The sequence below is a fragment of the Somniosus microcephalus genome, chromosome 3 (genome assembly GCF_052327205.1).
Source record: "Somniosus microcephalus isolate GS21.2 chromosome 3, FLI_Smic_1.0, whole genome shotgun sequence".
Lineage (NCBI taxonomy): Eukaryota > Metazoa > Chordata > Chondrichthyes > Squaliformes > Somniosidae > Somniosus > Somniosus microcephalus.
The window spans coordinates 261,637,397-261,660,576 of record NC_140989.1 but is presented as its reverse complement, the minus strand read 5'-3'; the positions used below and the strand labels follow the sequence as shown (position 1 = coordinate 261,660,576).

Below are 23,180 nucleotides of genomic sequence, written 5' to 3'. Positions count from 1 at the left end.
TTCTATTCATTGTCTTGATTTCAACAAGGTAATATTATGGTACATGAGGGTGTGATGTTTAGGGACCTGATTGCAGAATGAAACTGCATTAGGCCTGAGTCGTCTTAGCAGCTGGGAGGAAAGATTTCACAGAATTCACAGAGTCACAGAAACCCCACAGTGCAGATAGAGGCCATTTCGGCCCATCAAGCCTGCACCGACACATATCCCACCCGATCCCCGTAACCCCTGCACCAACACATATCCCAACCTATCCCCGTAACCCCATGTATTTAATCCCCCTAACACTAAGGGTCAATTTATCATAGCCAATCAACCTAACCTGCACATCTTTGGACTGTGGGAGGAAACCGGAGCACCCGGAGGAAACCCACGCAAACACGGGGAGAATGTGCAAACTCCACACAGACAGTCACCCGAGGCCGGATTAGAACCCGGGTCCCTGGCGCTGTGAGACAACAGTGCTAACCACTATGCCACCGTGCTGTTGAACTATTCACAGGAGTCAAAGAATGGTGAGACGATAGGGGATTGGTTGTCATTTGGACACAACGCAAGGAATTCATTGTGTTGATTTGGGAAGCAGTAATGCGTGCACTAAACACATTTGTGCCCATGTTGGGACAATTAAAAAATAATACAATCATCCTGATGAAGAAACCGATAGTTGCTTTTTAAATCAAGCAACGTTTTCCCTGAAAGTTGATCGCTGTTGATTTATATTTTGGGGCTAAAATTAATTAATGTTGAGGTACAGCAGTCAGATAATTTTGGTAAGCAGTTTGAATGGGTCCCTTCCCTGCTGAGAATTTACAGTTGTCATTTTTGTTCACTAGACTTCTGTTGGCACAGCTATAAGAGAAGCTGACATTAGCAGAAGTAAATCAACAGATAACCAAATAGTGCGCTATTTTCCACTACACAAGTAGTTTCCAGGTAGTTATGTAAAGAATTTTGGTCCATAAGTGGAATTAATGCAGTGCCCACAGGCTCATTGAAGGAAGTTAAAGACCTCACTAAGTGGTATCAGTTGACAATAGAACAGAAAGCTATTGCCATCTGACTGATTTCACGATGAATAAAATATTTTATTTCAGGGATTCATTTGAGTCTCCAGCAAGTGGTTGGAATAAAGTATGATATTTAAACAAGTATTGACTGCAGCGTTATGGAAGTTAGTTCTAAAATATTGCCTAAAAAGCTGTAAAACTAAGCTCTAGTGTGCAATAAAACCCTTAGCTTTCAGCTTTAGGTTATATATAACGCTGTCTATAACCCATGGGACAGTTTTGTAGCACTGGAACTATAAAAAAAGTCAGTATTTGTGTTTTGTAATGTTATGCTAAAATATTAAGTTTAGTTTGTTCAAGGAAAGTAATGAAGTGCAATATAAAAGGTTTTAACTGGCACTTGGTCAGTTTCTTTTGTCAGCAGCATTATTGAACAGTTGCCCACTGAATTAACAACATATAATTTCCTGCTTGGAAGTCAGCCAACGTGCCAGCTGTAGGGTCAGTTGTGTTGATGGGGATGTAACTTTGTAACATAGAATCATAGAATGGTTACAGCACAGAAGGAGGCCATTCGGCCCATCAAGCCTGTGCCGGCTCTCTGCAAGAGCACTTCAACTAGTCCCACTCCCCAGGGTGGTCAGTTAGGGGATGGGGAGGGGTGTGCATAGTTAGCAAGGGAAAGGAGCTTGTGAGAGAGGCGAGGCCTGGATGGAAAGGCAGTTTTCTAGAAAAGGTGGGATGTTGATGAATAGTGTAGCAGCAGGATGAGATTTTGGAAGGGCGGGGTGTGAGAGGATAAAGGGGCAGCTAACTTTACATGTTTTTACTTTATTTGATTTACCTATACCAACATGGCTGCTGGCTACCTCAGTGAAGCATCAGAATCGTAGGCTGCTCTACAGTGACATGCACAGACGAGAGCCTGCAACTGCATGTAAACACAAACTTCTCGGATTAACTCTCAACGTACTACACTGTGTTGTAGCTGTTGGGGTTTTTCAATCTTTTATGTAGCTATCACAGCACCACCTACAGGCATGGCAGGTACTGCTGTTAAATGTTGACTCATTTATACTAGGGCTTGCCACAGACAAAGCCAGACATCTGCGTTTTCAATGCATTTAGAAATGGAATGTTGGGTGGTCAACCATTGAGTGATTTTATTATAGATGGGCTGTGTTTTTGTAGCTGCAAAAGTTAGCAGCAGCACTAAAATTGCAGTAAAACTCAGGAATTGTGTCCCAACCGTGACTTCAAAGGGAAGTGGTGTGAGATTACCTAGTGGAGTTCGTCTCGCACCATTCTGGTCAGGTCTCAGCCTGGTCTTTGACTACTTTGAGCACTTTTTAAACATATCAGGAGTTAATTGAAATGTTTAGTGAGTGCAGACACCTCAGCTCACCCTGCACAGAACTCACCTCAAAGCATTTCAGTTTGAACGCTGGGAGGCAAGTTCTGTGCAGGGCTGTAAGCACGCACGTAGAATTCTCTCCTGAACAGAATTATATTTGTACCAATAAGATGTTGTCTGGCTGTAACTGATCGCTGCAGTATAGCTATATCCTTATCGTTTTAACTCCTTAAACCTATGTTTTAGCATCATTCAATATTTCATCGGTAAAATGGTAAAAACAATCAGTGTTTGTGTTTTATCAGACATGGTGCACTTCATGCGATCACTTACAAATTCTATCGGTGCTCCTGATGAATTATCATGTCAGAACACCCTTACAATCATTTCCAAACCACTGTAAGGTACGTTAATCAGACAGTGTTCCATTTCAATGGCAACTGTCAGTCTCAATTGTTCAGTGCAGATTCTAGTCTTTATGCAACCTCAACCTTCAAGCTTCAAGTGCATTTTTATGATTATTTATTGCAATTTTATGATTGTTTATGGAGGTACTTACCTCTGTGTTGAATGCTCAACTCCCTTCTGAACGCTAGAACTGCTTGGCTAATGTCTTTGCAGCTCTAGAACCTTTGAGTAAGTCTCAAAGGCACTTTCAATATAGAGGTAAATATCTTTGTGTAGCATTGTAAAATTGCATTATAATCCCCAAGAATACAAAAATCTCCATAATGGTTATTTGATGACAAATAATGAATAACTTGTATTTCTGGTTTAAAATATATTTATTAGCAACAGAACCCTATATGGACTTTTTATGGAGTGTGGGGTTATGTTTATATAATAGTCCTTAGAAAATGATTTACATTTGTTTAATTGATCTTCGTTAGGAGTGTTGCTAGGAAACATGACATACGTTGCCAAAGTACAGGAGGAATCAGCTGTGTGGTGACAATTTTTTCTATTTTTCTTTAAGAAGTGTTCTAGCTCCACATGGTGTCAAATCTGCTCCATTCAGTAGTCTTGGAATTATTCAAATTATGTTTTATTTATATAAAATTACATTACAGATCTGCTGCGTCTAAGATTATGAAAATAATTTTCTGTACTGCCATGCTTAATTTTAAGGAGGGCAATATTGAATTCAGAGAGGCACGAGGAACAGGAAATACTGGTGTTTTGTTCTACCCGTAATGTTTTTTTGTATGCTTTGAAAATACAATACATTACTGAATTTGAGAGTAATCTAGCAGTAGAACATTGTCTGAGGCAAATTATAAATTTGGACACCTTGGGTCCTTTCAGCAGTGTTTAATTAGAAGCTTAAACATTCATCAGACAGTTGGGCATATCACTACATCTAACACTGCACAGGAGGTGACCCAACGTGGAGACCTTGTAAGAATAAATTTTGCCTCACTGCTTTGAACTGTTGCAATAGGTTTGCAATGTTCTTGAGGAGACTGGTGTCATTGTAGCTTTCCAAGCTGTCTGAATCTTAAAGTATAGGCTGAGGACTCATTGCTGGAGTGGTGATCAAGTGATTTTGAATGAAATCCACTGCAACAGCCTATTACAGGAAAGCGCTGGATGCTGGACAATGTGAACCCAGTGTAGCAGGTGCCCGGTGAGCTGGATAGTAGAACATTGAAACAAACAAAAAAGTGATGGATCAACGACATTGCTCATTGATTCAGCTCCTTCAAAGTGAAGAAATTATTTTCTGCTGGGATGCTACTGTATCTGGAGGCAAAAGAAATACAATACACAAGTACCATGTTGTAATACTAAGGTAGTATGTATGACCTATGAGGAATTAAACCCCATAAAAACCAAAGGCCGTTGGAATGAAGTGGCCATGACATGAGCATTAGTTAGCTCTGTTGTCAGTAGGACTATGCATGGTGATGTACAGGAATATTTTCTCCCCTGAACTGTAATTTAAAATTTCTAAACATTCAGTACATTTTACATCCCAACCTTTCTATAGAACAGTTTGGGGGAGGAGGGGTGGAAATCATCGCTCCATATTTGCATTCTGTCCACTCAAGTGGAGACTGATCTATTTATTACATTTATGAACTTGTTTTTTGTCGGGGGATGGGGGGGTGCAGTGTATTGTAGATGGTAAACAAATAAGGTGGCATATGTTACTGGTTTAAAAACTGCTTGCTTTAAATAATGAAGCCTCAAATGAAAGACTAATGCATTATTGGTAGCAAAAACTGTGGGTTGTTAATTACAAAAATGCTCAGTGAGGTGACCTACATTGTCTAATAATCATTGTAATCTGGTTATGTGGCCTGTTTAGACCAGTAGAAGAGTGGCATTTTATGTCATGTTTAAGATCTATTTGTATAAGAGCAAGATTCATTTGTTTTTGTGTACGGTTCCTATTGCAACACAATAGCAAATAAGTCGGTTCCAGGGCATTGGCTGGAGATGAAAAGCTATAATATATTTATGCTTTCAACTGTACAGCTGTTTAGCTCGGGCAGTTGCTGGTCAATAGTGGCATTCCATGTGTCAGTGAACAAATTCTCTTGATACCTAAAGCTGCAGTTCACACATCACCATAGCTCCAACTGTCGAATATTTCAATCCCTCAGTGTTTTTTCAGCCTCGAGACTCTCCTGGCTGGCTCATGTTTCATTCTTGGCAATTTGCCCTAATGATATCCCTCAGGAGCCTTCAGACCCTGTTCTTTTCCATATTTAATCATGTTATTTTAATCCTGAAGATGAGCAAATTATGGTGCAGACGTGACCTTTTCGCTGTTGTACTGTGTTTTTACCGTTGAACATTTTTAGCATAAGGGTTTAAGTCGATTATTTTGTGTTTTGCTGTGGTTTAATCAGTTGATTTTGAAATTTGTTTCAATATTGTTCTTTTTGTTTTCCAGTTAACGGCTTGTGTTCATGCGTCAGCTGCCATGCTTTATCCAATGTATTGGCAGCATATTTACATCCCAGTGCTCCCTCCCCACCTGCTGGACTATTGCTGGTAAGGCTACTAATCTACCGAGGAGATCCCTGCTATAGTTACCATTGCTGCTTTTAAAAGTCTGGACAACACATGGAGTCTCTATTAATATAACAATAGAGAGCCAGCAATGGTGCTCCATCCACAGTGTAATCATTATGGATGACTGCAATGCAGGTTCCCAGGATATGCCAATTTTTTTCCCAGCTCTTTAATGAGAGGAAGGGTTTGAACTCGTGTACACAATTCCGAAAGATAATTTTTACAGTAATCGTTAAAGACTGATGTACAATCTGTTCATTTATTACCATTCATTTCTCATTGTCATTTGTACAGTGAAATAAAGATGCAAGATGTTCACAACTGATTGATATGGGATCATTTAGAAACATAGAAGATAGGAGCAGGAGTAGGCCATTCGGCCCCTCGAGCCTGCTCCGCCATTCAATGCGATCATGGCTGATCATCCAAATTCAGTACCCTGTCCCTGCTTTCTCCCCGTATCCCTTGATCCCTTTAGCCTCAAGATATATATCCAACTCCTTCTTGAATATATTTAATGATTTGGCCTCTACTGCCTTCTGTGGTAGAGAATTCCACAGGTTCACCGCTCTCTGGGTGAAGAAATTCCTCGTCATCTCTGTCCTAAATGGCTTACCCGTTATCTTTAGACTGTAACCCCTGGTTCTGGACTCCCCGACCATCGGGAACATCCTTCCTGCATCTAGTCTGTCTAGTCTTGTTAGAATTTTATAAGTTTCAATGAGATCCCCTCTCATCTAAACTCCAGCAAGTACAAGCCCAATCGACCCAACCTCCTCATACGTCATTCCTGCCATCCCAGGTATCAGCCTGGTGAATCTTCGCTGAACTCCTTCCATGGCAAGAACATCCTTCCTCAGATAAGGCGACCAAAACTGCACACAATACTCAAGATGTGGTCTCACCAAAGCCCTGTACAACTGCAGCAAGACATCCTTGTTCCTGTACTTAAACCCTCTCGCTACGAAGGCCAAAATACCATTTGCCTTCTTAACCGCCTGTTGCACCTGCATGCTTACCTTCGGCGACTGGTGCACAAGGACGCCCAGGTCTCGTTGCACTTCCCCTTCTCCCAATCTATTGCCATTCAGATAATAATCTGCCGCCTTATTTTTGACACCAAAGTGGATAACCTCGCATTTATCCATGTTATATTGCATCTGCCATGCTTCTGCCCAATCACCCAACCTGTCCAAATCATACTGGAGTTTCTCGGCATCCTCCTCACAGCACACACGCCCACCCAGCTTTGTGTCGTCTGCAAACTTGGAGATATTACATCTAGTTCCCTCGTCCAGATCATTAATATATATTGTGAATAGCTGGGGTCCAAGGACCGATCCCTGCGGTACCCCACTAGTCACTGCCTGCCACTCGGAAAAAGAGCCGTTTAAATCGAACTCTTTGCTTCCTGTCTGCCAACCAGTTCTCTATCCAAGTCAATACCTTGCCCCCAATCCCATGTGCCTTAACTTTACACACTAATCTCTTATTTGTTAACACTTGGCCAGTATGTATTGTGGTGATGGTCCACTAAACCAGTGGACCAGTTAATTTTTTTAAAGAAGTAAGTTGTAGTACCATCTAATGGGTTTGTCTTTATAAAAAAAAACAGGTACTGTGCTATCAAAACCTGTTCAACTTTTGCACAACCAGAGGTGATTGTAAATAACGCTATTCTCTGCACATTGTTAGCACTTGATAATTGCTTAATGGTTTTTCATACCAGTTAAAATAAAAACAATGTTGTAATATAACAAAAACAATGGGCTATAAATTTGGCGCTAAATTCAGGCAGGAAGCGCGCACTCATTGAGCCGGAAATGCACCGTCTGCCATTTGGTAAAGGCCAAGAAATCGGCGTGCAGTGCCCAAGCATGAAACGGGGATTAGGCCCTTTGAATATGCAAATAAGGGAACCTCGCGTTTGTTTGAGACCAGTGGCAGGTGTTTCTAGGTCTTTATCACCCAACCATTGATGCTGATGCAAAGTTCTGAAAAATGTTAAACTCTGTCTCATCAAAATAAATAGAATATCTCACCTGATTGTTAGCCATTTCTGTTTTTCCAGTTACCTGATCAGCAATAATGTGTGGAGACAGAATTCAGAAAAATAGTTGATCTCATTATTGCTACTGCATTGTAGACCATCCTCTTGTTCTTGGGGAGCTTAACATGCCTCACATTGCAAACTATACCTCTATGTGGCAATATAGACTGTGTCCATCCATCCATTGGTTGTAAACAGGAGGTTGTGTACACTTTTTTTTCCCCCTTGCGCTATATAATTGCACTTCTAATATAAAAACATATCCCAATACAGTTCACAGAAGTGTAAGGGGAAAAATGGATGCCAAGCCAAAGAAAGGGATATTAGGAGGAGTGTCCAAAAGCTTGGTAGAAGAGGTGAATTTGTAGGAAGACCTTGAGAAGAGGGGGTGGAGAAGTTTAGGGAGGAAATTCTAGAAAGTGGGGCCTAAGTGGCTGAAGGCATGGCACCAATGGTGCAGTGGTGGGGTTGAATAAGGAGCTGGTGTCAGAGGAATGGAGAGTTTGTTGGGATGAGATGTTTGTAGCACTGGACATGGTTACAGAGTTAGAAATGGGCACTGCCATGGAGGGGTTTAAATATGCAACATTAGGTGACCAGGAGCCAAGGCCAGCAAAGACGAGAGTGATTGGTAAGCAGAGTTTTAGATGAGCTGAAGTTTATGGAGGATGGGATGCCATCCAGGAAAATATTGGAATAGTTGAGTCTGAAAAGTGAAAATGCATGAAATAAGGATTTTAGTGGCAGATTGGCTAAGGTAGAGGCAGAGGTGGGCAATGTTATTGAGGGGAAAAAAGGCAGGCTATGTGTTGGAGAGGAGATGGGTTCAGAAGCTTAATGTGGGATGAAGTAGGATGCTCAGGTAGCAAACACTCTGGTTCAGCCTGAGACAGTGGTCAGAGAGGGGGATGGAGTCAGAGGTGATATTACAAGTTCATGATGGAGGCTGAAAACAATGGCTTGGGTCTTCACAATGTTCAGTCAGTGGAAATTGTAGCTCATTCAAGAATGGATGACGAAGATGCAGAGTCTTACAGTCCATAGTCAGTGGAGGGGCCAAGAAAAATGGTGGAGGTAGATGTTATCAGCGTGCATTTGGAAGCTGACCCCATATCTGCAGATGATGTAATCAAGGGGCAGCCTGTGTAGGTGATGAAGAGGAGGGGACCAAGGATGGATCCTCGAGGGATTACGGAGGTGGCAGTGTGGGGATAGGAAGAGAAGCAATTGGTAGAAATGCTTTGGCTACTTTTGAATAAGTAAGAGTGGAACCTAGTGAGGGCAGAAGAGAGGAATGGAGCGGTTCACCATTTGAAATACTGCAGAGAATTCAAGTTTTACAAAGATCATGGTCAGTCACGGAAAATACTGTTTTAGTACAGTGGAAGGGGCAGAAACGTGACTGAAAGGCTTCAAACAGGGAGTTGCAGGTGAGAGACGGTGCCTGAGGAGACGGGACCATTTACAATGTCAGCTAGCTTGGGGGCCAGGAAGGGAAGTTGGTGGTCAGCAGCTTTGTGGGAATGGGGCAGAGGGAGCAGGAGGTGAGCAGAAGGGGAGCTTGGCAAAAGCACGGGCAAGATAGGAGCGAAACTTGAAAGTTCAGGGCTAAGGTAGGGAGTTCTGTTGGGGACGGTATGCTTGGTGAGCAAGAGGCAGGGTGGGAAGCAGCTGAAGCAGTGGTCTTTGTCTCGATGAAAAAGAAATCCATGAGTTCCTTGTTGAGGTGCAGGGGAGAAGGGTTTAAGGATGTGTTTGGTAGTGGAGAAAAGAAGCCAGGGATCATCTTTACTCGTGAATGATCCTAACGTATTGGGTGGTTTGGGTAGAGGTGAGTGAGGCTGAGTAGAGCTTGGTTCTGCCATTTCAGACGATGAATGGTTTGTGTGCCAGACACTCAAATTTGTTCCCCTTGTTTTTATTTAGACATCTGGGGCAGCTGGCAACTTGTGGAGTTCTTCCCAAAGCACTGATGGGAACTTATTCTGTCAATCATGGGCCTCATTCATGGTGTCTGATTGGGGGGGGGCGGTGGGGAGGTCTAATGCAATCATGTCTGATGGAGCATACATACCCTTTTCATTTTCCTTTGCCCTAATGTATTCCTTGATAAATTTATTAGATGCATTTTTAGTTGTGCTCAATTGTTTCCCCATCACCTGCGCTCAACTCTATCTCCACCCTACCGACTAGGTCACGGTTAACCAGTTATCCCACTTGGCTCTTCTGGTTGGCCAGTTGTTCATCTGACAGCTGCCACAGATGCCCAGATTGAAGCTCTGTGAAGACTTTGCACTAGCTGTTAGAGGTGGCGTTCAGCTTGTACTAATTTGGGGAAAATACTTCCGCTTTAAGGTGCCTCGCTTGTAACTCCCCGAGCCTGACCCACACCATTTCCAATGACTCGCCGACTGTGTATTGTGTCCTCGCTCACTGTATCTCGTGAATGATACCTCTCCTGGTTCAGGCTGAGATGGCTGCAATGGCCACTTGGAGAGGGGTGGTAGAGCTGTCCTCTAGTGTACTCCTCTGCACCTGCTACTGTCTGTACTGGTATTGACTTGTTGGGTGGAAATGTATATGACTGGTGCAGCCTTTGATGTACAACTTGCTCTTTGGCTAACACCTACTTTACCTGCAACATGAATCCTGGTACAGTATATCTGGGTTTGACTGCCATGCTGCTGCGTAGGTTATGGATTACCACTGCTAACCCTGTTGAAGATATGTACGTGATCTCCTGACATCACAGGTAGTTAAAACTATCTTACCGAACTGCCATTCTTGGCCTTCAGCTTTCTCCCTTTCTGTTCTGTTAGTGTGTAGCAGCAGCTGGTGGTGCCACTGTTCCTAGCTATCCGTAGAGGCTGGTTCTAAATCTACAACAAGCCCATGGTGATGATGCCCAGACTCCAAATTGTGTATCTGGTGCAGATACACCCGTGGTGCAGTGAAGGGGATCCTCTATCCAGCTATACTTTTAGCAATGCCATAAAATCTGCATAACTCGGCAAAAGTGCACAATTTGAAATTAGCCCTTTGGTGTGAGTGTAGCCTGATTGAGCAGCCATAGCATTGGATACAAGTATTGCTGCTATTGTTGTCTGGTCATTCATAGGTTTGGCCACAGTGAACTTGGTAAAATGATCTGTAATGACCAAGACATATTCATGCCTACATTGAAGCTCATCTAGGATAAGGTAGTCCAAGACAGTTAGCTTAAGTGGGAGAAGTGCAGCCACAGGGGCCAGGGTATCTGATGCTTGCATTTTTCTGAGGTTGTCTCCTTTGGGGTATTGCTCTTCCTTAATCGTCACGTAATCTGGAAGTCAAAAATCTTAGCAACTAAGCTAGCCAGTGTCCTTCCACAGCTCTCCCCTTCCTCTGCCCCTGTCTTTACCATAAAAATTCGCATTGATAAACTAAAATATCAAAGGAAATTTTGATAAATTTTTGTACTTGCAACAGAAAACAATTAAATGGTTCAATACTAAAATAGAATGAAATTTGTTCATTTTATATTTGACAAGTTAGTTTTGAACTCCTTGTTTAACATATTTGACATTGATGGCTTTCTTTTTTGGTCATGTTAGTTTTGTTGTGTTGAAATTACATGGGATTGCATAGGATTTACGGCACAGAAACAGGCCATTCGGCCCAACCAGTCCATGCCGGCGTTTATGCTCCACTCGAGCCTCCTTCCATCTTTCCTCACCTAAATCTATCAGCATAACCCTCTATTCCTTTCTCCCCCATATGCTTGTCCAGCCTCCCTTAAGTGCATTTATACTTTTTGCTTCAACCACTCCCTGTGGTAGCAAGTTCCACATTTTCACCACTCTTTGGGTAAAGAAGTTTGTTCTGAATTCACTGTTGGATTTCTTGGTGACCATCTTATATTGATGGCCTCTAGTTATGCTCTCCCCCACAAGTGGAAACATTCTCTCTGTATCCACTCTATCAAAACCTTTCATAATTTTAAAGACCTCTATTAGGTCACCCTTCAGCCTTTTTTATTTTCAAGAGAAAAGAGACCCAGCCTGTTCATCCTTTCTTGATATGTATACCTCGCATTTCTGTTATCATCCTTGTAAATCTTCTCTGCGCCCTCTCCAGTGCCTCTATATCCTTTTTATAATACTGCGACCAGAACTGTACGCAGTACTCCAAGTGTGGTCTAACCAAGGTTTGATGCAGGTTTAGCATAACTTCCCTACTTTTCAATTCTATACCTCTAGAAATAAACCCTAGTGTTTGCTTTGATTTTTTTTTATGTCCTTGTTAACCTGTGTTGCAACTTTGTGATTTGTGAATTTGTACTCTGAGATCCCTTTGTTCCTCTACCCTACCTAGATTTGCATCCTCCAAGTGATAAGTGACCTCCCTATTCTTCCTACCAAAATGTAATACCTCACATTTATCTGTGTTGAACTTCATTTGCCAATTATATGCCCATTCTGCTGGTTTATTAATGACCTCCTGTAAATTGTTAGTCCTCCTCGGTATTGACTATTCCCCCCAATTTGGTGTCATCCGCAAATTTAGATACTGTGTTTTTGATTCTAAAGTCTAAATCGTTAATATAAATTGTGAACAACATTGGTCGCAGCACTGATCCTTGTGGAACACCACTACCCACTGTGAATAGCTACCCTTTACCCCTGCTCTCTACTTTCTGTCTTGAAGCCAGCTAGCTATCCAATCTGCTACTTGTCCCCTGACTCCGCATTCTCTGACATTGTTCATCAATCTATTATGGGGTACCTTATCAAAGGCCTCTTGAAAATCTAGATAAATTACTTCTACTGCATTACCATTGTCTACTCTCTCTGTTACCTCTTCAAAAAATTCAATGAGGTTGGTCAAGCAAGACTTTCCCTTTTACAATCCATGCTGACTATTCATTATGTTTTTGGTTTCTAGATGTTCTTCTATTTTCTCTTTTAGTAGGGATTCCATTATTTTTCCTACCACTGATGTTAAGCTGACTGGTCTATAATTCCCTGGACATGTTCTATCCCCCTTAAATATAGGTATTATGTTAGCTGTCCACCAGTCCTCTGGCGCTACACCTTTTTCTAATGAATTATTAAATATGTGTAGTAATGCCTCTACTATCTCTTCCCTAGATTCTTTTAAAATGCGTGGATGTAATCCATCCGCACCAGGGGTTTTATCCTCTTGAGTTTGATTAGTTTATTTAATATATCCCCTCTTTTTATTTGAAATGCACTTATCACATTACTAATCTCATCATCCAGTGTCATGTCCACCTGTTCTATTGTTGAGCAGGAAAGCTATGAAGGAATGCTTGATGTACCTTCATTCTTTGAAGAAAATAGACCTAATTGTGAAACTGTAGTAACAATGATCAAACATCTAACATTTAATCTTCTGCTGAGAAATCTGTTGCCTTCTAGGTAAGACTGATGCTGTGTGCCAATTTAAAAATATTTCATTTTAAACATAACAGCTGCTAAATTGATTTTGTATTGAATTTCCAGCTGTTCAAAATTAAAATGCCTCATATAAATAGTGTGAATTTGTTGTCTTTTTTTGAACTGTGGAATATAAAGACGCACTTTCTGATCAGCGTTGTCTTCGCTGTAGATCAAAATGATTTGAATTGGCAAGAGTTTCTGCCTTTCGTATAATACAGCACATGCATCAGATTATAATTGAATACTATCAAATATGCTTAGGGGGACAAGGTACTGTGTAACAGCTGAGGAAGATTAATTTTGAGTTAATTGACCTAAACGGATTTTTGTCTACCATGTACGTGAGGTTTAAGACCAGACTGCTGGATTTCACATAACTTCAAAATTATATGTTAAAATTTACTGTGCTGAAGGACAGTAATCCATTTGCAGAACATGATGATGCAGATTTCTTTTACTTAAAAAAAACCTATAATAATCATTGTTGCATTGTAAATTTATCCATTTACTGTAAGCTTGTTGCTGTAGTAGATATTCCACAAAAGGATTAACATCAAGATCAGAACATAAAACTACTAAATTGCATATATAAATACATAATGAAGTTATTGTGTTTAAACTGTAGAATACATGTAGCATCATATGCCAGTCTTCCCAATTCACTGGGGAATGGTGAAGTGTTCTGGGGATTACATTTCTGGCAGGGTTTATGTTGCTGTTTACACAAATTAAGCTAGTCATGACTATTCAGAAATTGAGATTAAAATGTTATTGGCTAGAGACTACATTGTGTGTGCTGTAAATAGTGGGTGTATGGTGGAAGGGGAGAAACAATTGAACCATTCATAAAATTCTAAGTTAGCTTCTGTAGAACATATTTGCTGCACAAAAGAACTGGTACTGGAATAAACAGAATGCTGCCCTTTTTTCCTCCATCATATTGAACTATGAAAGTAATTCTAAGTATTTCCCCTCATTTTGTAATGAACACTATATATAAATAAGTGAGTTGCCTGATATTTGTGCTTGAAATATCCATCTTTTGCTCAATCATGGGAAACTGTCGATGCTAATCTTTGATGCTAGACACAGTTGTTTCAGAAGCCACCCATCATGCTGTGCATAAAAACCAATGAGGGAGTTGTCAGTCCAGTATATGCAATATTGTGGTGGGAACGGAGTCTCAGATATCCATGTTAAATTGATCACTTGGTAGTCCTTGTTCTGATGCAGTTTTTCAGCTCAGTTTATTACAGCGGAGTTACTGTTTACAGGATAACACGCAAGCAGCGGCAGTGCGTCCACAAGCCTGGTTTCATGAGATGGGAGCAATTATTTGTCACTTAACTTGCCTGCTCTGCATAATGTAAGGACAGTAATTGCTACAGGAAATCACATATTTATCAAATAAAATCCTTCAGTAAAAGCAGGCCTTGTTAACAGTTTCCTATCTCAATTGTATTTTACGTGCCAAAGGAGCATTACTTCATAATTTACCATATTTTTCCTTTAAACACAAATATATGTGTGTGTATGCAGAATTTTGGCATGCATTGTGTTATATATGTATAATAAATCTCTAGCTGATAAATGTTTTGTATATGAAGAAATTATGCACTAAATAATACTAGACTTCTTAATGCAGTGCAAGCATATCCCATTTAAAAATTACATACTTTTATTTATACTTCATCCCATATTTATTTTTAAATGCTTTTTTTGCACAGCATGCTAACGGCTTCACTTGATCTACTTTGCAGGTGGTGCAAAAGTAGTACGAAGGTGACTTCCCTTTTCCCTCCCACTTATTAATTATATCTCATTTCCTGTGCAGAAGCACCTTCCACTTGTTTACCCATGATGGCATGGTAGAGGTGAGGAGCTCACTCGGCAAAAGGTTTTAGGTGTGAATGTGCATTCCACTATTCCATGGTACAGAGCATTGGTTTACCAACTGTGCTAGCCTTGATTTTCAGTCATCGTGTCCTGATCATAAATACTTGCTTTAACAAGGTTATTTTGGTTTTTTTCCCAGTGCCCCAATGCCCTATCTGGTTGGAGTTCACTTGAGCTTAATGGATGTAAGTTGACTATTTTTGCTATTTTTAGTAACCTGTGTACATGTTGCTAAGTCGTAGTATAGAGATCTTGTTACATGGCTTAAAGGGCAGAAAACGCATGTTGTCTAAGTCACAATGCCAACAATACTGTTGCAGTCTTAAGTTACAAAAGTTGAAAACATGCTCAATAAAAACAATTATTAGATAGGAAAGATCCTGGGTATGAATACTGGGAACCCATTCTCAAGATATTTGGTAAATAGAGAAAATATTTCAATATTTGAAAACAGCTCCATCTTAAACTGTGTATACTATTCAATATTTAACCATTTTGCCAAAAGTTCTGACTTTGATTTTTAGGAACGTGGCCCACTGTAGAATTTGCAAATGCACCGCCTGGTGGTAAGATGGGGTGCCGTGCCTTCAGCAGAGAGTTTCTTGTAGTCCTTTGAGCTACATTATAAGATCTCCTATGGGTAGTATTATACAAGGTGAAGAGTTGGTCTCTGCTCATAATAGTTTAGATATGAAGACAACGATATCAATCAATCTCTAATTGTTCACATGAAGATTAGAAAAAAGAATGCCAGAAATAATGTTTAATTCTTAGTTTGCAGCATAACCTTCATGACTGATTTAATAATGTAAAAAGACAAATGGCAGGCAGAACAATCATACTATATATAATGGGAATTAAACCATATTCCTGATGCTGTATATTTTTTGCACTGCTGAAATAGTGTTCTCTATATAAATACGGTTAAAAATGCTGCTCTGAGGAAGTGGGTGGGATGGTGTTTCAGGCACCACCGGCCTTTCACTTCTTTGAACAGATTCAAATCCGGCCCAGTCGCCTCTATCTGTTGGCTGTAGGGACCTATGTGAAATATACTTAAGCAGTTTCATTTCATTTCCAAGTGGGCATGAACCAGGCTGGGTGATGTAGGAAACGGAAAAAAAAGTTGCACCGGTGTCACAGGGTATGTTGTTCTGAGGCTGAGGCTTACTGTTATATCAGAATAAAGGGAGACTTGCTCTGCAGCTGGCTGTGCTATAACTGACCTGGGAATATTTGCTGCTGACACTCGATACCTGAAGTGCGAGGAGTCCCAACTCCCAACCACTAACATTCTGCACCTTGTTGCATACAAAAAACAGTGCTGCGTTTTGCTGAGAAGCATTGAGAGTGCAATGATTGCTGCAAGTATCTTGAAAATATAGACTCTCATTTTTTTTTGTCCTCTTATCTCACCTGCATGCCGAAAGATGACTGATTTTATGTTGCCTAAGCTGTAATACTTGGAGCGATTTTAACTGTGTACTCTGTATACTGCATTCTGTCCATTAAATATTCACATGAACCACTGAAGGTTAAAAGCAAGCTGGTTTAGTTCTAATCATGGTGAGACCCTAAAAAGGGCTGTGTATTATCTCAGCACAATCTGCTGTATGCAGAGCAAAAACGTGTAGGCCTGGAGTTTCCTCCATGGGCCCAACCCGGAAGTTGCGCCCATTCTGCTGATGTGGGTACAATATGCCCAAATTCAAAATGGGCGTGAATGGGCATAAAACCAGTGTAAACAATCGAGGCCCAAGGAAACGCCGAACCTGCACCAGTATATTATTTTTTCCAGTCTTAAAATCTAAAGTTTCAACTCATTTAACCATAATTCGTGCACGTTAGGGACAGAGTGTTTAAGAACCTGCAACCGGGGCAACTTTTCAATTTTTAACGTGACTTACGCTTCAAGCAGGATTAGAAGAAACATAATACAGAGCAGGTCTCAAAGGATTTTTTTTTTACACACAAAAAATTGCAGTGAAACACCAAAAGAATGACTTTGTTTCCTGCTGTGCCTGAAAATCTGGTGGCAATGTTGAGACCCCCCCTCCCTGGACAAGCGCAATTGGAGAATACTGGCATTTGAGAGTTGAGGGCATGGCCAGTTTTGTGGGTGGGGACAGAAGGTTTGATGGACGGACATAAAGGACCGAGGAAACTTGGGCGTATTTTAGTTATGTCCCAAAACACACTGATCTTTTTAAGCCACATAATTTGTTTGCGTCCAGATTACATAAGTAGCTCAGCACAAATGCGGACGAAACTCCAGGATGTAGATTTTACTGTTTCCAAAACACACAGTTGCTATTTGTATGCTGTATCCACAGCAAAGTTGATATTGTTATGGGCTGCATGTTTTCAAATATAATTTTGTTCAGATATTTCCTGAAAGATTCAACTTAATTATTTTTGCAAAATTTCAGCTATTCAGTTAAGATGTACAGTAGTTTTAACTTTTCCTGCACCATTAGACATAGATACACAAACGTCAGGCTTCACAAATTTAAAAAAACAAAGTTTAGTGCAGTTAATAACTTCCGGAAGAATAGTGACAGAAATGAAAGTCGCACTTAGAAATTATTATTTCGCAACCTTTTGTAGCCCCTAAGTGGCCGAACAATTAAGTTTTTTTTTATTGAAATGATTCCGACGTAGCAGTCAAAAAATATATTTGCTGCATAAAGAAAACCAAATGAAGAGCATAGGAAAAAGACTGGATGTACAAAATTGTTTCAAGTCCATTGACGCTTAGTGACCCAGGTTCACTGGTTTACAGCTGTCTAATAGACAATGAGATTTCCTTGCAGTTTAATAGCCAGCAGGACTATTGAGGAACTGGAAGTCCTCTCTTTTCTCTTCACTTGTTAGAGATGTTGGACCTGAGTTCTGTGAAAAGAATAGATTTTAGAGGACAAAATAGATAGCCATGGTCACCCTGTTGTTTTTTTTACGATGTTTAAACATTCAGTACCTGTCCTCGCAACTGATCTAGGATTCTTGTGTAATTACCTGTTTTTTGCTCTGCATTTTCCCACAAATACCAGCAGTCTTCATTGTTTCTTTCTCTCTCGCTCTTTGTCTGATCACTTTTTCTTGATAAGCTACATCAACAGTTTCAGTTAAAACCATGACCATTTATTGTTTGTTCTCATCTACACTATACTGTCCTACAGTTGTGGAACTTTCTTAATTTATTGTACTTTGTTTTAGTCATGTTTAGGGCAGGAGAACATCACTGATTTCTAACCCTTCCACCACCCACCAGCCCCCCCCCCCCCCCCCTCCAAAAAAAAAATCAGGTATCTTGCTGTGATTCATCCAGCTGTAACAGAAATTCATCCAGCCCTTTTTGTATTAAAAGCCTACTGTGGTTTTCCGTTCCACCACCCCTGCTGGTAATCTGTTCCACAATTCTGTTACCCTTTCAATGGAAAAAGTTACCTCAATTTCCTGGTTTCCTGTCACAACTTTAACTTGAAATTGTGTCCCCTAGTATTTGAATCCTGTGCCCAACAGAAGAACTTCGATAAAACCAAATTTTCTATACCTGTGAAAGTCTTGAAGACCCTCCTCCTCTTCAGAGTGTAAAGTCCTAGGGTGGACAATCTTTTCTCATACCGTGGCCCTCTGTTTTTATTTGTGCATGGGATGTGAGCGATACTGACAAGGCAGCATTTATTGCCCGTTCCTAGGACAACTTGAGGTGACGGGTGGGAGTTAGTGAACCAGTTGGGGTTTTTACACCAATCTGGTAGGTTTCATGGTCAGTTGTTCTGGTGCCAGCCAATTCTCAACTTGTTGTGGTGACATTTGAACTTATAACTTCTGGGTTGCTCGTCCAGTGCCGTAACCACTTGCTACAGTAACCTTAGTATTTAAGATTATTTATATTTAGGAATGAGCGTCATCAGTCTCGTCTGGACTTCATCTCATAATTCTGCAACTTTCCTGTTAATACAGAGACCAGCACAACACACTAGCTGCAGTCTCATCAAGATGCCTAATTCAACATCCTTAGTTACACAACACATTTTATTTGCTGCTTCTCCTCTCTCCCCTCTTTCCCCCCGCCCCCCAGCGAAAACACTGGACTGATGGTTTTAACGAGCAATCCACCAAACAACCCAGAACTGGATGGGATGCATCCTAGGATGCTGAGGGAAGTAAAGGTGGAAATTGTGAAGGTACTGGCCATAATCTTCCAATCCTCCTTAGACACGGGGGTGGTGCCAGAGGACTGGAGAATTGCAAATGTTACACCCTTGTTCAAAAAAGGGTGTAAGGATAAACCCAGCAACTACAGGCCAGTCAGTTTAACCTCAGTGGTGGGGAAGCTTTCAGAAATGATAATCTGGGACAAAATTAACAGTAACTTGGACAAGTGTAGATTAATTAAGGAAAGCCAGCATGGATTTGTTAAAGGCAAATCATGTTTAACTAACTTGATTGAATTTTTTGCTGAGGTAACAGAGTGTTGATGAAGGTAATGCAGTTGATGTGGTGTACATGGACTTCCAAAAGGCATTTGATAAAGTGCCACGTAATAGGCTTGCCAGCAAAGTTGAAGCCCATGGAATAAAAGGGACAGTGGCAGCATGGATACAAAATTGTCTAAGTGACAGGAAACAGAGTGTAATGGTGAATGGTTGTTTTTTGGACTGGAGGAAGGAATACAGTGGTGTGCCACAGGGGTCAGTACTAGGACCACTGCTTTTCTTGTTGTATATTAATGATTTGGAATTAGGTGTGCAGGGCACAATTTCAAAATTTGCGGATGTGACAAAACTTGGAAGTATAGTGAACAGTGAAGAGGATAGGGATAGACTTTAAGAGGACATAGGCTGGTGTAATGGGCGGACACGTGGCAGATGAAGTTTAACAGAGAAAAGTGCAAAGTGATATATTTCGGTAGGAAGAACGAGCAGAGGCAATATAAACTGAAGGGTACAATTCTAAAGGCGGTGCAGGAAAAGAGACCTGCGGGTATACGTGTACAAATCATTGCAGGTGGCAGGACAAGTTGAGAAAGTGGTTAAAAAAGCATACGGAATCCTGGGCTTTATAAATGGAGGCATAGAATGCAAAAGCAAGGAAGTTATGATGAACCTTTATAAAACACTGGTTTGGCCACAACTGGAGTATTGTCCTTTAGGAAGGATGTGAAGGCTTTAGAGAGGGTGCAGAAAAGATTTACAAGAATGGATCCAAGGATGAGGGACTTCAGTTACGTGTATAGACTGGAGAGGCTGGGGTTGTTCTCTTTAGAGCAGAGGATTGAGAGGAGATTTGATAGAGGTGTTCAAAATCATGAGGGCTCTAGACAGAGTAGATAGCGATAAACTGTTCCCATTGGGTCGAGAACCAGAGGACACAGATTTAAGGTGATTGGCAGAAGATCCAACGGCGACATGAGGGAAAACTCTTTTACGCAGCGAATGATTATGATCTGGAATGCACTGCCTGAAAGGGTGCTGGAGGCAGATTCAATTGTGGCTTTCAAAAGGGAATTCGATAAGTAGCTGAAGGAAAAAAATTTGCAGGGCTACGAGGAAAGGGCTGAAGTGCTCTTGCAGAGAGCCGGTACAGGCTCGAGGGGCCGAATGGCCTCCGACTGTGCTGCAATGATTCTATCGGTCAGATCTGTAAGCTCCTCAAAGAATTACAAACCATTGCGATGTTAATTTGGTTGCAGTGAGTTTCCGAAGCTATCATAGGAACATGGGGAAAGGCCATTCAGATACTTGCGCATATTCCACATTTTAATCCTCAACTCCATTTACCTGCCTTTGATCCATATCCCTTGATAGCCTTACCGAATAAAAATCTGTTGATTTCAGTGTGGAAAGAAGCATGACTTTACCCTTTTCGCTTTGCACACCAACCCATAAGAGCAGTACTACTGCTCAGGGACTGGATTTGCAATCTCATCCAACTCCACCAGGCTCCATGGATGGAAATTGTCAGAGCCTGGAGCCTTTTTTTAAACCTTCAGCTTCCTAAACCTTTCTACTATGTTGTTCCTTCTGATTTATAAGGGTTTCCAATCTGCTCCATTTTATACACCTTTTTTAACTCAGACATGTTTTCTCTTGCTACACCCCTGCAATTTCATTGCCAAAATAGTCACTAAATAATGATGTAGTAATTCTACCACTTCCTTATTTTCTGACACCACCTCCCCATTGCTGCTGGTAAACAGCCCAATGTCCTTCTGCACCTTTTTCTTGTTCCTAATATATTTAAAGAATGCTTCAATTGAAGATACAGTAGCAGGGACAGTATTTAAATACTCCATATTCTGCTTAGTGAGCTGCCACTCCTGTTTCACCAATCGTGATGGGTGATCACCTTTAAACCTTCTAAATTGGAACTAAGTATCAAATTTGTAAACCTGCCTTGGGCCCAAATGCTCCCGGATTAACCAAATTTCGGTGCAGAATAAAGTTTTGGGTCTCTGATTCAATAACAGAATGCTTGTATTTTTTTTAAAAAGGATCAAATTCCTCGTCACCCACTGTGTGGAACTGAATTTATCCCTTTGGCTGTGCACAACAACCCATGAGATCAGTACTCCTGCCATGAAGCACCTGAATACAGACGGACAGCCTCCACACGTACACTCAATTGCTGGAAATGCCGTCCTCTGGGAGAACACTGAATACATGGCAACTGTGGAAATACGATTTTTGTTTTCACAACCCCAAGCCCACATGCCTATTATTAAAATAATGCAATTCTATTTACACCAGTGCTGAACATTTCCTCTTTTCCTTCCAACAGAAGGTGAAAAATAAAGCTTTAGAAGATGTGATTATATTAAACGTAGATACAAACACACTGGAAACACCTTTTGATGACCTTCACAACCTGCCCGGTGAAGTGGTAAGTCAAAATGGAACGATGCATTTTTTAACTGCATTAGCTCTGTGTCGTGATCAAGACTTTCCTTTTGTAATCACAAATTGGAAGATGGTGGGGGGTGGTGGTGGAAGCGATACCAAGTCTGCTGCTTTGTTTTGTGAAAATTAGGAGCTGCAAATTGACTTATAAAGCAGAATTATTTTCAAGATTTTGACTGTGGCTGAAGAGAGATTTTGAATTGTGCAGCCGATCGTAAATGAAGCTCATGATCAGAAGGATATCTGCATTCATTAGCTGTAGCTTTTTTAAAATGTAAGTCTCTTCATCTTATACTTAATCATTAAATTACGAAGTATGCATTTCTGTCTGCCTAGTGGCATTTCTTGCTGAAGAACGAGTTGAGTTGTGAAGGCAAGAAGAAGAAGGGGGCCAATTATCAGCTCCTGTTTCCCTGCCACCTGCCAGCTCTCTTTCCTTTAATTAATGCTCAGATGGCATCGGTCAATATAATAAGAAATACTTTTACAGTTGGGGTCACAAAATTGATCCTTTGATCTTCAGTATTCTGAAACATTTGTTTCCGTGAATTATTAGTTTTCCATTGCATCTTATTTATCTTCTGATTGAGACAGTTTCAACGGAAATGCGTTATTTGTTTTAAAACTGGCTATACTCTCTCTTGCTTAGATTTCTGTTTGGAAAGAAAATGACGGTTTGAACTTGCCACAAAAGGATACTCCTCTAAATTAAAAGATATGGTTAAAAAAGGCTGTCTTTTTACCAATGAAATCTGATAAATGAGGTGCCGGCTGCATCTCCTCTTTGATCTTGTATTGCTTTTCCTGGTTGCTAATGCTTCAGGGTGCTTATTAGTCCATGTTTTAATTTAAACAAACCACAAACAATACATGGCCATACTTATACAAAATATGACATGCCCATTTCTGAATATCCACCATGTTGTTTTTCCTGCAATTATCCTGTACATTTACGATCAACTAGAATAATTTGCGTCCATTATTTTGATTCCCTTTTTTGGGGGATTTTTCCCTCTTCCCACCCCCCCCCCCCACCCTCAGAAAAAGTAATTTTAAAAATAGTATGAGTTGGACTCCTGTTGATTTGAGTCAAGCTGTTACAAGATATGTTTAGTTACATGTGAGTTCATGTCACAAGGATTTTAGTCCATATGGAGACTATTATTAGGTCAGTTTTTGTATTGGTTTCAGTTGTCATAAAGGTCAGCAGGTCACAGTTGTCCTGAATTACTGAACTGTTTTCATGTAGACGCTCTGCTGTGTTGTATGCTGCCATCTTAATAATGGTCCCTTGTCAGATATTCACACATAATATTTAAGAGTTATTGACTATTAGAAATGTTAGTTTTGTTGGTAGCGATACCGCTTAAGAACATACTGTGGATTTCCAGATGGAAAAATAATTATTGTGATTAGCCTCCGGGAACCTGTTTGTTTACGTTCTTGCTGAAATGCTGCTTTGTTCATATAGACTTAACATGTCCCAATCAAATTTTGTTT

The 23,180-nt window shown here is 40.6% G+C and overlaps 1 protein-coding gene across 4 annotated transcripts in view; it reads left to right on the top strand.

Annotated features, from left to right (window-relative positions):
- Positions 1-23,180, top strand: part of dennd1b (DENN/MADD domain containing 1B) — a 307,950-nt gene that overhangs the window by 207,496 nt on the left and 77,274 nt on the right. For all 4 annotated transcript variants that reach the window (XM_085982400.1, XM_085982401.1, XM_085982403.1 and 1 more), the window contains 3 exons: positions 5,267-5,367; positions 14,915-14,960; positions 21,562-21,663. In XM_085982400.1, the coding sequence (XP_085838526.1) occupies positions 5,267-5,367; positions 14,915-14,960; positions 21,562-21,663 (249 nt within the window). The remainder of the gene's footprint in view (positions 1-5,266; positions 5,368-14,914; positions 14,961-21,561; positions 21,664-23,180) is intronic.